The 13,389-nt window shown below is 33.1% G+C and overlaps 1 protein-coding gene across 1 annotated transcript; it reads right to left on the bottom strand.

The window, feature by feature from the left end:
* Positions 1 to 46: 46 nt before the first annotated feature.
* On the bottom strand, positions 47 to 9,919 carry LOC145574532 (sodium/hydrogen exchanger 1-like). The gene is made up of 14 exons (XM_081632352.1): positions 9,579 to 9,919; positions 8,322 to 8,440; positions 7,927 to 8,024; positions 7,102 to 7,161; positions 6,973 to 7,019; positions 6,694 to 6,888; positions 5,806 to 5,852; positions 4,568 to 4,634; positions 3,345 to 3,445; positions 1,993 to 2,094; positions 1,098 to 1,236; positions 953 to 1,015; positions 793 to 873; positions 47 to 620 (listed from the first exon to the last, which is right to left on the bottom strand). The coding sequence occupies exons 1-14, from the start codon at positions 9,738 to 9,740 to the stop codon at positions 267 to 269; spliced, it is 1,635 nt and encodes a 544-aa protein (XP_081488478.1). The 5' UTR covers positions 9,741 to 9,919; the 3' UTR covers positions 47 to 266.
* Between the last annotated feature and the right edge of the window lie 3,470 nt (positions 9,920 to 13,389).

Here is a 13,389-nt window from a genome sequence, read left to right on the forward strand (position 1 = left end):
CTATCAACATCAATTCATCAAATGTCATCAGCCTCGAATGCTGGTCATCCCGAACAACATCTTCTATTAACTATAATATCATCCATGACTCCAATATCAATCTCGAACTCCATCCAAAATGTTCACGACAAATAAGGTTTATCTCAATTTACAACAATATACAAAAAAACAAATACTGTGATGTATTTTCCATTATTCCTTCTGCAAAATCTTCCCTACTAGTAAAAGGAAAAAAAGAAAGGAAGCTGAGAACTCTAAATCAAAATTTATTGCTCATGACTTATATCAGCAGCACCAGTTGGCGAAGCTGGTTCATATGTCACGAAACCTCGTCCGCCAAAAACAGGTCTCATAAATTTATTATCAAATTTCCTCCATATGTGGTGCACGGCACCAGTAGGATATTTCATAAGCAAACTGAAGCCTCCTCTTCTTTGACGAGGTTCTTCATCACCATTCAGATTCGTTTCTTGATTTTCTGGATTTTCTTGATTTTCCTGACTTTCTAGGAAAGGTATGTCTAAATATTCAAGGCTCGGTATATCACTTGCATATGAAACTGCATGTCTTGGAGCTCCCAAAATCGCTCTAATCAAGGGCTTGGTAACAGTTCCGAACAGCTGTTTCAAAGAAACAGGATTTACTTAAACTAGTTAGATACTTATATAAGTTATATACAAAGATTGTAAGCCGAATAAAATAAAGGCTATGCAATTCAATTTTGGATAAAATTCTGGTGTAACACACGCACAAAGAAAATATAGAAAGGAAGAGGATATGCAGAAAACTGACCAGAGTACTAAACAGAACAACGATAAGAGTACAACTGATCATCAGTGATCTCTCATTTGATACCTCTACAGAACCTGAAAACTGCAGTAATATAATTTCATTAAAAAAAATAGGTACAGTGGTGCAGATTTTTACTATAGATCGTAGGATGAATATTTACCGCATTGTAGGACAAGGCCACGGTAACTGCACCTCTCATTAGTCCTGCCCACCATATAATAAACTGAAGTTGCAAGTTGTCAGAACCAAAAAGGAAAAAAAGACTTAAAACAGATTGGAATCTGAACAGAAATATTGAGACATACCTGTGTAGAAAAATTGATTTTTTTGTCACTGTTCTTCTTTGTGTAATTTAAAATATTAGCCAGAGGGAAGACAAATGCTGCTCGTCCAATCAAAATTAAAGACAGCATCGCGGAACTAACAGCAAGGTAAGTTCCTAAACTGAATTGGAAAACAACACTAAGTTTAGTCTTTTGTCATTGTAGTCGCAAAGAATTTCTTATCATCATATAAATGTTTTACTAGGGTCACCCTTCTTGTTTTGGCAGTAATACAGCTAATTTATTACGGAGCATTTTTTTGGATCCATTTGAAGCAAATACCATAAGGCAGACAATTGCAATAGGGAGAATCCTCTCTAGATCAGGTACTTCACTATGCCTAACAAAACCAAACAATACTGATAAGTTTGGGCAACAATTTTTTTGGAAGCTTGGTAATGGAGTCAAACGGGCAAAGACTGACCCAACCGGAATGCCAGCCCAAATGCCCAATACTATTCCAAGTAGGCAATGATATAAAGTTGAATTTGTTATATAACATGTTTTTCTATGTATGGTTGTAAAAATTGTTGTTCTTTTATCATGGGGAGTGATTTGGAGCTCCCACTCCAATCATTGCCTTTTCTTCCTAATGCCAGCTCGAAACCCATTTAGAGAAGGGTTGTGGCTAGCAGAGAGCCAGCAAATTCTACATGCTGAATTGTAGCAGTAGGGATCCATGTAAACAACCATTTCTTGTGGGTCCAGGCTTATTCTGTTTGGTTTTGGTTGAGATATCATTGACCAACAATTGTCTGTAACATTATGTACATGCCATCTCTCGAGATTCTACTGGTATGGTTTTCACTAGAATTATGACCGTAGATTAGAAGGAACAGAATTCTACAAAATGGAAACAGGTTCAATGTAAACATACCTTGCATTGCTCTCCTTCCACTTGTCAATGTCTAATGTGTCCATACCAACATACAAGAAGATGAATGTTTCTGATATAAACGACATTGTTGCAAAAGCATGCCTGCAATCATATAACAATACTTTAGGGTTAGAATATGTGCTTGCCTCCAATTAAGCGTGCTGCAAAAACTAAGTTTTTTTCATTATTTTCATGACCTCAACTCAATTAAGTTGAATAACAATTTATTTTTTTAACCTTTTTCCCTTAAATTATCCAATGATCCAAAACTACACTATGATATGTAGTTTGTGCTCATGTTTCAAAAAAAAAATACATGTAGTATATAGTTTGTGCTCTTAAAGACACCCGTTTGCCAAAATAATTGAATAGACGACAAGGAAATCGGACTGATTGCAAATCACTCATCCATCTTGCCCATGTTTGATCCTTTTAGAATGGTGATGAAAGAGCAGAACATAAATGTTTCTTCTTTTGATACTTCCTTTACACCTAACTACTCCCCATCCCCCCCCCCCCCCTTTAACCTTTTATACCCTCTGATAATACCCGATTCTAGGTTTTCCACAATAGTCTGGCTCATTTAAGTAATATAATTAATTAAATGTGCACATTACATCTTATGTCATTTAGTAGTACCAACTATCAAGCACATGTTTCAGGACTCTTAACACTGTATTTGGATAGAAAATTAGAAAGGAAAGGGAGTGAAGAGGAAGATAGAGAAGTAATTCCATTGTTTGGATGACGGAGATGAGGAGGGAACAGGATGGAAATCTAAGAACAAGAAATAAAAAAGGAATAGGAGAGAGAAAGTAAAAAAAGGTGGACAAAGAAGCCGGGGAAAGGAGGCGAGAAAAAGTAACAAGGGTAGGACATAGAAAGCAAGGGAAAGAGGAGAGGCAGACTTATGTGACGGGTGTTACCATTTTCTTTCCAAATCTTTCCAATATTGGAGAGATTAATTTCTTAAATAATAAAAGACACAATTTCCTTCCATTCCCTCCCCTCCCCTCTCCTTCTTTTCCCTCACCCTCTTAATGTACTATCCAAACAACAAAAATCCCTCCCACCTTTTCCCTTCTTTTCCTTTCTCACAAATCCTTCAACCCAAATACTGTAAAATTGCTTCAGTGCTCCAACTATGTCAGAAATTGGACAGTGCATACTGCTGGAACTCTTACAATATCACAAATGCAAGTGAGAGTTACTGTTATCTACAGTATACAATGCATAAAACGTTCTAGAGAAACCAGATGACCACCAAACTTTTACATTTGGGAGGTTATAAAGTATGAACTTCGAGTATGTATTATGAAGACCAATATGACTATAGATTTGTAATCTCTTACTTGGAGGTTATTCTTGAGCTTTCTGATACATTGTGCCATGTGTAATGTGACATGACAACACCACAAAAGAATACTGTCAAGATACCGCTGAGATCCATAAGCTGCAAGACAAAGGAATCAATGATTTTTTTTTTTGCCTTTAATAATATTAATATTACAGGATTTTATGCAATGTAGGTAACACAGAGAAAAAAAAAAAGTTACTGACAAAGCAACACATAAAACCATCATAATTGTTCGGTGTGGCCCAAATTTTATAAGCACATTATTTTGGTGGAGTATTTATGCATATTCTTGATGTTTCCGGATAAATCAAGCAAGGATAGTCCTTGCCCATATTTTCTCTACATTTGTCTACTTTATCGTTCTAGAGAATTCTTGAGATTGGAAGCTACTAGAATACATGGCTACAAGAATATTATGGATACAAGAATGATGGAGGAATTTACGGAATCTTTCGGCCATTTCTTCCAAGATCCATCTACACCTATAACTACTGGTCATGGGCATTCAATCAAGACATACACACAAGAAGCCATAACATACACACTAGCCTTCCTACATACTACACCTCCTTGTACAATTTACCTTCCCTACGAATCCACAATTCTCTATTTGTAATACTCCTTTAAGAGTTTCTATTTTGAGAGTTTGCATGCACTAATCACCCTTTCAAGCATTCTTGTACTCTCTTATTTTTCATCTTTAATTTGCTTCCGTTGTGCACTCACCAACCCTAACAATAATAATTTTTTTAAAAAAAAACAGCTTCAATATCTAACTAGTAAAAAATTATAATATTTTCTTTAAACGGTTTTATCCCAGAAGTCATCTCAGTTTCTTATAACCTCTCTTGCTAATACACGTCTCTCCAAATCTCCAAGTACAATATGCACCTAGCTCTCTAAGCATCTTTAATAGAACCTAACCAGTGTCACTGAGGAAGAAAGCCAAGATCGGAAATGATTACATAGATTCCTCATCCATGGAAAATTTAAAATTTCAAAGATCCACAATAATCCCTCCATAATATGTCTTTTTCATCAGCAATAGTGGACTCGTTCTAACATACCAATGCAATAGATTTGTCACTTTAGAATACAGTTCAATAATTATGAGCATTACTTTTGACATAGGTGCATAAGCAAAAGAAAAAAAATAAACGTAACATACATAGTTTGTCAGACTCTTAACAACTACGGACTTGCATTTATGGTTTTTACCTCAGCTATCATGTAAGACAAATAAGCCATAAGCATCATAAGCGCAATTTCACGATCTGTAGAATGTCTGCCAAAATTTGAGAAAAAAGGTATTATTATAAATGAGATCAAATCGAATATTGATAGCTTCTTAGATAGCATGTAGAACAATACCAAATTTTGCGCACGACTTGCACTCTTGCCACCAATAGGAAAGAGTACCATGAAACTTGGGCACTATAGCAAAAGGTACAAAAAGAATTAAGGGTATGAAATGACACTGTGCTACCTAGGTTTTGCCAGAACTATCCTAGAGCTAGAGCCATTGGTTTTTCTTGGAAACTGCCGGTTAAACTTCACCTAATCATACAATGTCATCATCCAAATTCAAAGGACTTGTAACAATCATATTTTAAGCAATGTACAATAAACAAGAGATGTGCAGTGGAGCACCATATACAATATTTAACGAAAAGCGTATCCAATTTTTGGCTTATCATTATCTTTATAAATATCTTTCTTATCAGAAGAGATCCTATGGACAGAATCACATGAAAAATTCATAATACTCACAAAATTTGTTTTATTGACAACTATCAACACAAAGGGGTGGAGCCTGTAGAGGGGCTGGTGGAGGTCTAACCCCTACAGCCTAACTCCCTAACTCCCTACACTTCAGATTTCTAAAGTAGACTCCCATAATAATATAATAAATCCAACAAATGTAAGCATGTATCACTTAAAATTGATAGTTTAATTAGTTAAAGTGATAGGTTCAATTTTAGTTGGTTGCACATGGAATAGTATTTATCGTCGAAAGTTTCTTTAAAAGAATATTTATTGCTTGATTATATAAAAGCTCCAATGAAATATTTGAACTTAAGTGGAATATGGCTGTATAGGCCATACTAAGCAACATATTTGGAGGCCAAAATTTTGTGTTATTTGTCTTTGAGCACTAGCAGTTCTAAATATTTTTGAGAAAAAATTTCCTTTATGACAACAAGTAAAACTAGTATTATGGTTCCTTGATTTATAAGAAAGATAACTAGTCGTCCTTTGTTATTTGAACTTGAGAGAAAGTGTGTAAATAAAAACAGCTACAAAATCTGTCAATCTTATGCACTATCTCGTTGAAATCGGAGGGAGGGAGGGGTGCACACGAAAACAAAGGTACACTTAGACCTTAAGTTTAAATGATAGAGGACACTCAACATAGTCTAACAGGTAAATCAGATAATAAGTTTTAATTGAATTACCTTGAAAGGTAGAGCTTCTTTATAATAAAAGCACTCAACAGCCCTACCTGCAGCCATAGAATACAAGTAAGATAACAGTTACGTAGACAAACAATTACATAGAATACTGCAAAGAGAAAATGTTGATGTTGGAGCATTGATGGTCAATAGCTCTATATTAAACTAAGAAAGGACTCTAGTGGATGTTCGATTTGTCCAATTAAAAACAAGGTTGAGAGAGTGTCCAGTTATGTTTCAACTTTGTTTGATGTATCCACAAACTACACAGTTCAGGCCAGGCTAATATACAGACAATACAGTTAGGCTTTAAGCACAAAGTAAGTGTTTCACATATATATTTTGAAATGTTTTAACCCAAACAGCACAACCTATTAAATGAAACTTTTTTAAAACTCTTGTGAGACTGGCTAAATCAAACTGGCTTGGTTCAGCGAGGTCTAAATTGACCAAAAGCGGCACAGCTGGCTAAGAGTGGGTCCGTTTAAGGCTATGCTTAACCAGGTCTCCAGGACTGCCAAGTATTTGAACCATCTAGGCATGGTTGGCCCAGCCTGTGACAGCTTTACCACCAAGAAACAGAATATATGAGAGAAGTGCTAAGATTACGCCCTTTAGTCCAAAATTTAAGTCATTTTATGTAAAGTAGCATTTGACCTATAGTGTTATCGTAATATTAAAAATTGACAATTAATGATACATTGTATTGTAGAACTGCATATGGTTTAGATCAAGAAAATTTAGCCAAAACAACTTTTATCTTGGATTGGAAAAAAAAAAAAATCTTTTTCAGCTACCAAATTTAACAAGTAGCTCATGCAATACTTTGATAATGAGACGGATGAATATGGTATGTTAAAATGAGCCTAAATTACAACAGTTGAAACTTACGAAAACACCAAGAAGTGTGCTGGTGACAAACAGGTACAAGAAGGTCCCCAACAATGCTAGGGCAGTCATGGCACTGAGGTTGCTTAAATCAAGTGATTGGACTGCATTGAAAAGCACAATGGAGGTTGCATCATTTACAACTCCTTCTCCAAATACAACACTGTAAAGAAGGGGTGTGTCATCCTGATTTAGGACCTACCAAATGAAAGAGAGATCATATGTTAGTAGAGCATGGTTATGAACCAATTATCACGCTTTCTCTTTCATTGAGATGCATACCTGCAAGGTACAGACAGAATCTGTTGCAGATAATATGGCACCAAGAGCTGCAGATATATCAAGCTATATTAGTCTATGATAAGGATATGAAGAGAATGAAAACCTCTTAGATATTTTGTAATAAATTACCCAGATAGTCATTAACACTGAGCTGTGTCAAACCAATCTTCTTCAACAGAAATTGTACACCTACAAGATTCAAATGAAAAAGGAATTTCAGATAAAATATCTTTGCAAACATATACATATCCATAAGTTGGTTACATTAATCTATGCGTCAATGTCCCTTGACAATTGACATTATGAATCAACTGTTGAACATCCACTATGACTTCATATAATATATTGGTCTGACAGATTCAAGAACAATCAAGACCTTCAATGCGATGTGAACCGCAACAATCATTGTGCAAGTTTGACCAAATGTTACTAATCTTATTATAAATCAACTGGTTTATAGAAATATTTTTTGGGTAATGATATATGTAGCCCTCAAAGCTACATAAAAGCATTAAATAGACTTCCTGAAATGGAATAAAGTTGGTAATTCAAGACAAAATCACGCGCAAAATCGGTGTGAGTAGTGTTTATCTATCCTTGATATTTCCTCTTTTGGCTTCTTATTAAACATAGCCCAAGGGCTAAGTTTATCATTTTTCCATATATTTTGACGGGTGGTTTTCAAGATCTTATACGATCGATGTATCTGGTATGTGAAATTTCACATTTTTTGCTTCTACTGAAAAGCATTAAATAGACGGCAAAAAGTTCCATAATTTATGGTTTCATAAATGTAATAAACAGAATAATATAAAATCCAATCAGTAATTATGGAGCACACTGCGTCTATTGAAATTATTTTTAATTTCATAAAAATAAACTTAGGCGAGGAGATGCAAAAAAACTACTTGACAGAAATGAACGAACAATGGCCAGAGAAATGAACTGTCTTACCTACTGATACGAGACAGAATGATATCAACGTACCCACCACCCCAAACGACAATATAGTTGAGAAATTCTTGAAAAACTGCTTTTTCTTAACCTGAAACCTGCAAATATCCAAAGTCAATAACAAAATGATTCAGTTCTAGAATTTCACACGTTGTAATCATATAGTATCAGCATACAAGATTACAAGGTAAATTGCCTACTTCCAAAGATATCATGTAAGGGGACCCAAATTATGAGCCAACATGATAGTCTTTAAATCAAGCACAGAGCACTCTAAATGAAGCATTAGGATGTGAAACCATAGTATAAGCATTTAATCAAAGCGCTTAAGTAGTACATGACACAAGTTTAAGTCTTGAAGTCTTAATCCATGCAAATCAGAAAAGAGAGCTTACCCGGCATTGAATATGATCGGTGGCAACAGGTAAATGAAGAACAACTCTTCATTGAACACAAGTATGCGAGAGTTCTGGCCTTTACGTATTAATAATACAATTCCTCCAGATGCCACACCCTAAGTTTAGTAACAAAATCGATCAAAGACCACAACCAAACACAAAGCACTCGACATATATATGCAAACAGGCTTAAAAATTCATACAGTCGACCAGCGAACTGCTTTTAAATAGTCGATCACATTAAACAGCCAAAAGATGCCTAAGAAATGTTTTGGTGCACTGTCCACTGAGACAGATTCAAACACATGGTCCATTCTAATCCCAGATACAATTCAACATTTCAATAACATGCAGAGTTGATGATGAACCTTATTCACTTCCAAATCATAAAGAACTAAATCAAATGTCTCCTTCATGTGTCTTTATAATAATTGTTAAAGTAAAGGTATTCAATCTTCATTACAGAACTCAGTCAAAAACTCAAAAAATTTCCAATCAATGTTGAGAAAAGATAAAAATGTGCTACAGCATATCACATTCACAACCTGACGACCCGACTTAAGGACTTAAGGTAATTCGAGTGTTGGGCAGACCTACGATACCCCACACCCGGCCCACTCCATTGACATCCCTGGTAATCACGAGCCATATAAAGATAATTCAAGTTTTGGGAAGACCGAATTTGATCTTAAATGATAAGATTGAAAACCCTAGTAGTCCTTGCCCTAGGATCATATAAATGCAGTCTTACCAATTGTGAGTTCGCTACTCCGTAATATCGTCACATTATTAATCCAAAACACAATTGATGGAATACTTGGCAAATGGCAACTAATTAATCAATTCTATTCAAAAACTAACTTAACAAAATCAAGAATCAATATCCAAAATACGTAAATTCACCACCCAAAACAACAAAATTACATTTAAATTCCAATAGGGTACCTCAGATTTTATATTTTTGTGTACTAACCAAAAATCAACCTAATCAAAACCAAGAATTAATATACAAAATTCCTACTTAAATACACCACCAAAACAGCAAAATACCATTCAAATTTTCAAATGGGTAATTTACTATTTTAGTGTGCTTACCAAAAGTTAACCTAATAAAGAAATAAACCCCAAAATTAAATTCCAAAGCTTACAAAAACTCTATTCAAAACCCACCAAAAAAGATCAAAACTTTCAAATGGGTATCAAATAAAAAATATTAAAAAAAAAATAAATATATACAAAAATTAAAAAAATTACCAGAAGAAGAGAGGTGATTGATTCATTGGCCCAACGATTTTCCTCGAGCAAATGACCAATAATAATACACAAACAAATTAAACTGATGAACACAGTAATCGAGATCACTGTACTCGTATCAAATGGTGTTGATTCATGCAATATCTTTTCGACACCAAACATCTTTCTTCTTCTTCTTCAAACTCTTCCTCTTCAAATTGCAGAAAATATCTGCTAAAATTAATACATAAAGTTCCAATCTTTGAGCTTAATTAGTGTACAATTTCTATAAAAAGACTGAAATTTACTTTAATGTCAATTTAAAAAAATGATTTGTACTCCTTTTAGACTTATATTAAAGGGAACATAAAAACATCAATTTTGGGCCCAATTGAAATGATTCTATGCTACGTGCTTATAGAAAGCCAGCTAAACAAACCCACGTGGCAAATTCTGAGTTAATTTTGAGGGTTTGACTAATCATGATTGGATATTGAATATGGTTTTAACATGAAATAAATTGAAAAAGAAACATGAAATGGACAGGTGGTGGAAGATTATTGGTTGTGGAGGAAAAGTGTCGAGAATATTATGATGAAACATGATGTAGAAGATAAGTTACAGTTGGCGCTTTATATTCATAAATAAATTTTAAAATAAAAAATAAATTAAGAAATTTGTTGTTTGGGATGAAGGTGGGTCCAAGATAGAGATGGAAATTGGAGATTGGCATTTGGGTTTGACTATTTTCAGCAATCGTGAATGCATAAACTTTATCTTGATGTTTGTAGTCTTGTTTCTAGAATTAATTAGAGTAATTGTTTAGATAATCCTGAATTTTTTATTCTTTTATTGTGAGATTTGTAATCTATAAATAAATCTTGGCATTGCCTGGTTTTAGAAATAGTCGTGTGACAATATTTGTGTTGATTTAATTTGATATGAAATTTTTCATCAATTAATTGAATAACTTTATTATTATTATTATTATTGTTGAGATGCAAGCGTGGGTAACGAGGGTTAAAGCTAGAAAATAAAATCATCACTAGTCTTTTTAATCACATAACAATACTAGATCGATTTTAACTAATATAATATTATCTGTTTCATTGATATAAAGTTATCTGATACTTGTAAGACCTTATTAGGGCCTGTTCACTTCTACTTAATTTCAGTTCACCTCCAATCAGTTCAGCTCCTAATTTCTTTCTCTCATAAAATATTCATTTCAGCTCTATTCAATTCAGTTCAATTCAGCTCAATAAATATGAATAGGCCCTTAGAAGCAATCCAAAACTATAGTAGTAAATTGAAGCCTTATCAACCATTACAGTAAATATATATTGAAATATCTTGTATACCAAATTATCTTTAAAGGAATTTCAAAGGTTGGAGGGGCCGGAATTTAAATGTTTAACCTTTTACTCAAAATTAATCACTATGCCGATAAAGATGTGAACATACAAATTACGGAGTATATAATTTCAAAACTGGTAAAGAAAGACATGTTTTATTATTGATGTTTAAGTTATTTTACTCTGTAGCTAATTTATAAGTGTACCTTATCTAATCTCTTACTCAAATAGTATGCCACTTCAAATTAATAAATAAATAAAATAAAATAAGAGAGTTGGGGTTGGATTTAAAGGGCAAACGCCAAATTAAAGCATCACAAATCCAAAGCTTAATTAAAGTGTCCTTTGCGTCGCACTAAGAAGTACCAGTACAAGCAATTTAATTAATGTTATCAACACCTAGCTAGTACTCTTAAAGTACTTTGAAATTTTGAAGATTTCTTTCCCTACGATTTTGTTTATGCCTTTATTCTTGCGTTTGACAAATATCTTTAATACTTCGTATTGTACTATTTCTATTAAGTCTTTTTCTAATATTTATTGGATACTTAAAGACATTCTTCTCTTCTTTGATTATTATATTATGGCACCAAAATTTTGGACTAGTAATATTTGATATAATGATATTTCATACTTGGTGCATGTAGACATGTAGTCATGAAAAACTATTCCAACTCAAGTCCGCCTTCTGGTTGATCTGTTTCATAATTTATTTCAATACAATTTTTTTTTTCCCCTTTTTAAGATGACACAAGGAAAAACAATTATCACGATAGTAACAAGTAAAATACTACAAATTTATTACTCCCTATTATTGTATTAAGTTAGTGTTTTGACAACTTGTTTCAAATAAATTTTAATGTACAATTTTAACTTCACATAAACTAGAATGGTTCTATAATGATTTCAGCAAGAACGATTCTTTTTTTTTTTTAACCGTTCAACAAGAACAATTATTGGACTATGAAGAACAATATAGGAAATAAAATAGGTTACTAACCTTAACAATGAAACAGATACAAATATTAAACGTTTACAGACCACACCATTTATTTTTGAAAGGACTCCTCTGTTAACACCTCAAAACCCTTGGTCTATTGAAGGTGACTCTAATGGAGAGCTTTGTGTTTTTTTTTGAAGAGTTTTCAATTTATAGGATAGAGTGATAGACTTGGACTCAAACTCCTATTAGTTAATAGATAATTTTTTTTTTTTTTTTTTTTTTTTTTTTTTTTTTTTTTTTTTTTTTTTTTGTGGATAAAGTTAATAGATAATTAATTACATGATATGTGTTTAATAAGAATTATAATACAGTAGCATTGTATCTAAGCTACTCCGGATTGACTACGCCGACAAACCTCCGCATGTGGGAAAAGGCATAGAAGAAATAAAAACAACAAGACAAAGATCAAAGGAAGATTAACAATAGTTTAGGGAAGAATCTTCCATAACTAAAACCATCCTTAATTAGTCCATCAATTAAGAAAGAAAGTCCGGATTAGCCCTAAGGGTGAATCGGGTAGAACACAAAAAAAAATCAATTAAGAAAGAATAATATTATATAATTATACAAGAAACTAATTACTTGATTAACAAATTAGAACTTATTTTTTGCTAAACTGAACTTATTTTGACTTTATAAGAATTTATTTTAACATTATAGACAATATTGATTTTTAAGCCACTCTAATTATGCCGATGCCATTATGGGTTTGTCAATTGAAGTTGAACCCTTTTATTGATGCGTTATAAATACTTGGTTAGTAAGCACATACACATTATTTGATTTGAGTAGCGAATTAAGAAGATGTCAATCAACTAATTTAAAGTTCATAATTAGTGAAGATGACAATCAACCTAGTCAACATTGCCAAAACAATACCAATCCTTCAACAACTTAGTATCAATCGCCATCATCCGTTGTATTCATTCAACATTCTAGGGGTGTCCGTTCGGTTTTCGGTTTGGATTTAGTCCAAATCCGATCCAATCCGAAATATAATTCGGTTTTCAATTTTTCAATCCGATCCAATCCGAATTTCTCTCTTGATCCAATCCGATCCAATCCGAATTAAAATTCGGTTATTTGGATCCGATCCGAAAATCCGAAGTATAATACATTAATTTTTAGCTCCTAATACAATTATAAAAATAAAGCTTTAATAAAAATAAAAGTCTTTAAAATAATGAGTAAAATAAATAGTTCAACGTCAAGTCATTAATTAATTAATACAAAGTCTCCCTAATTTATTTTTTGTAGTAATAAGTATTTGAGCTAAACTTCAAAAAATAAAGAAATCCATATTTATACAAGCTTAATTTTACAATTCGGTTTTCGGTTTGGATTGGATCCAATTAGGGTAAATCCGATCCAATCCGAAAATCCGAATTTCTAAAAAATCTCAATCCGATCCAATCCGATTTAAAGTTCGGATCCAATCCGAATTGATAATTCGGTTTGGATTGAATTGGATTTC

The sequence above is a fragment of the Chenopodium album genome, chromosome 13, assembly GCF_948465745.1.
Source record: "Chenopodium album chromosome 13, dcCheAlbu1.1, whole genome shotgun sequence".
In the NCBI taxonomy this organism is placed as follows: Eukaryota; Viridiplantae; Streptophyta; class Magnoliopsida; order Caryophyllales; family Amaranthaceae; genus Chenopodium; species Chenopodium album.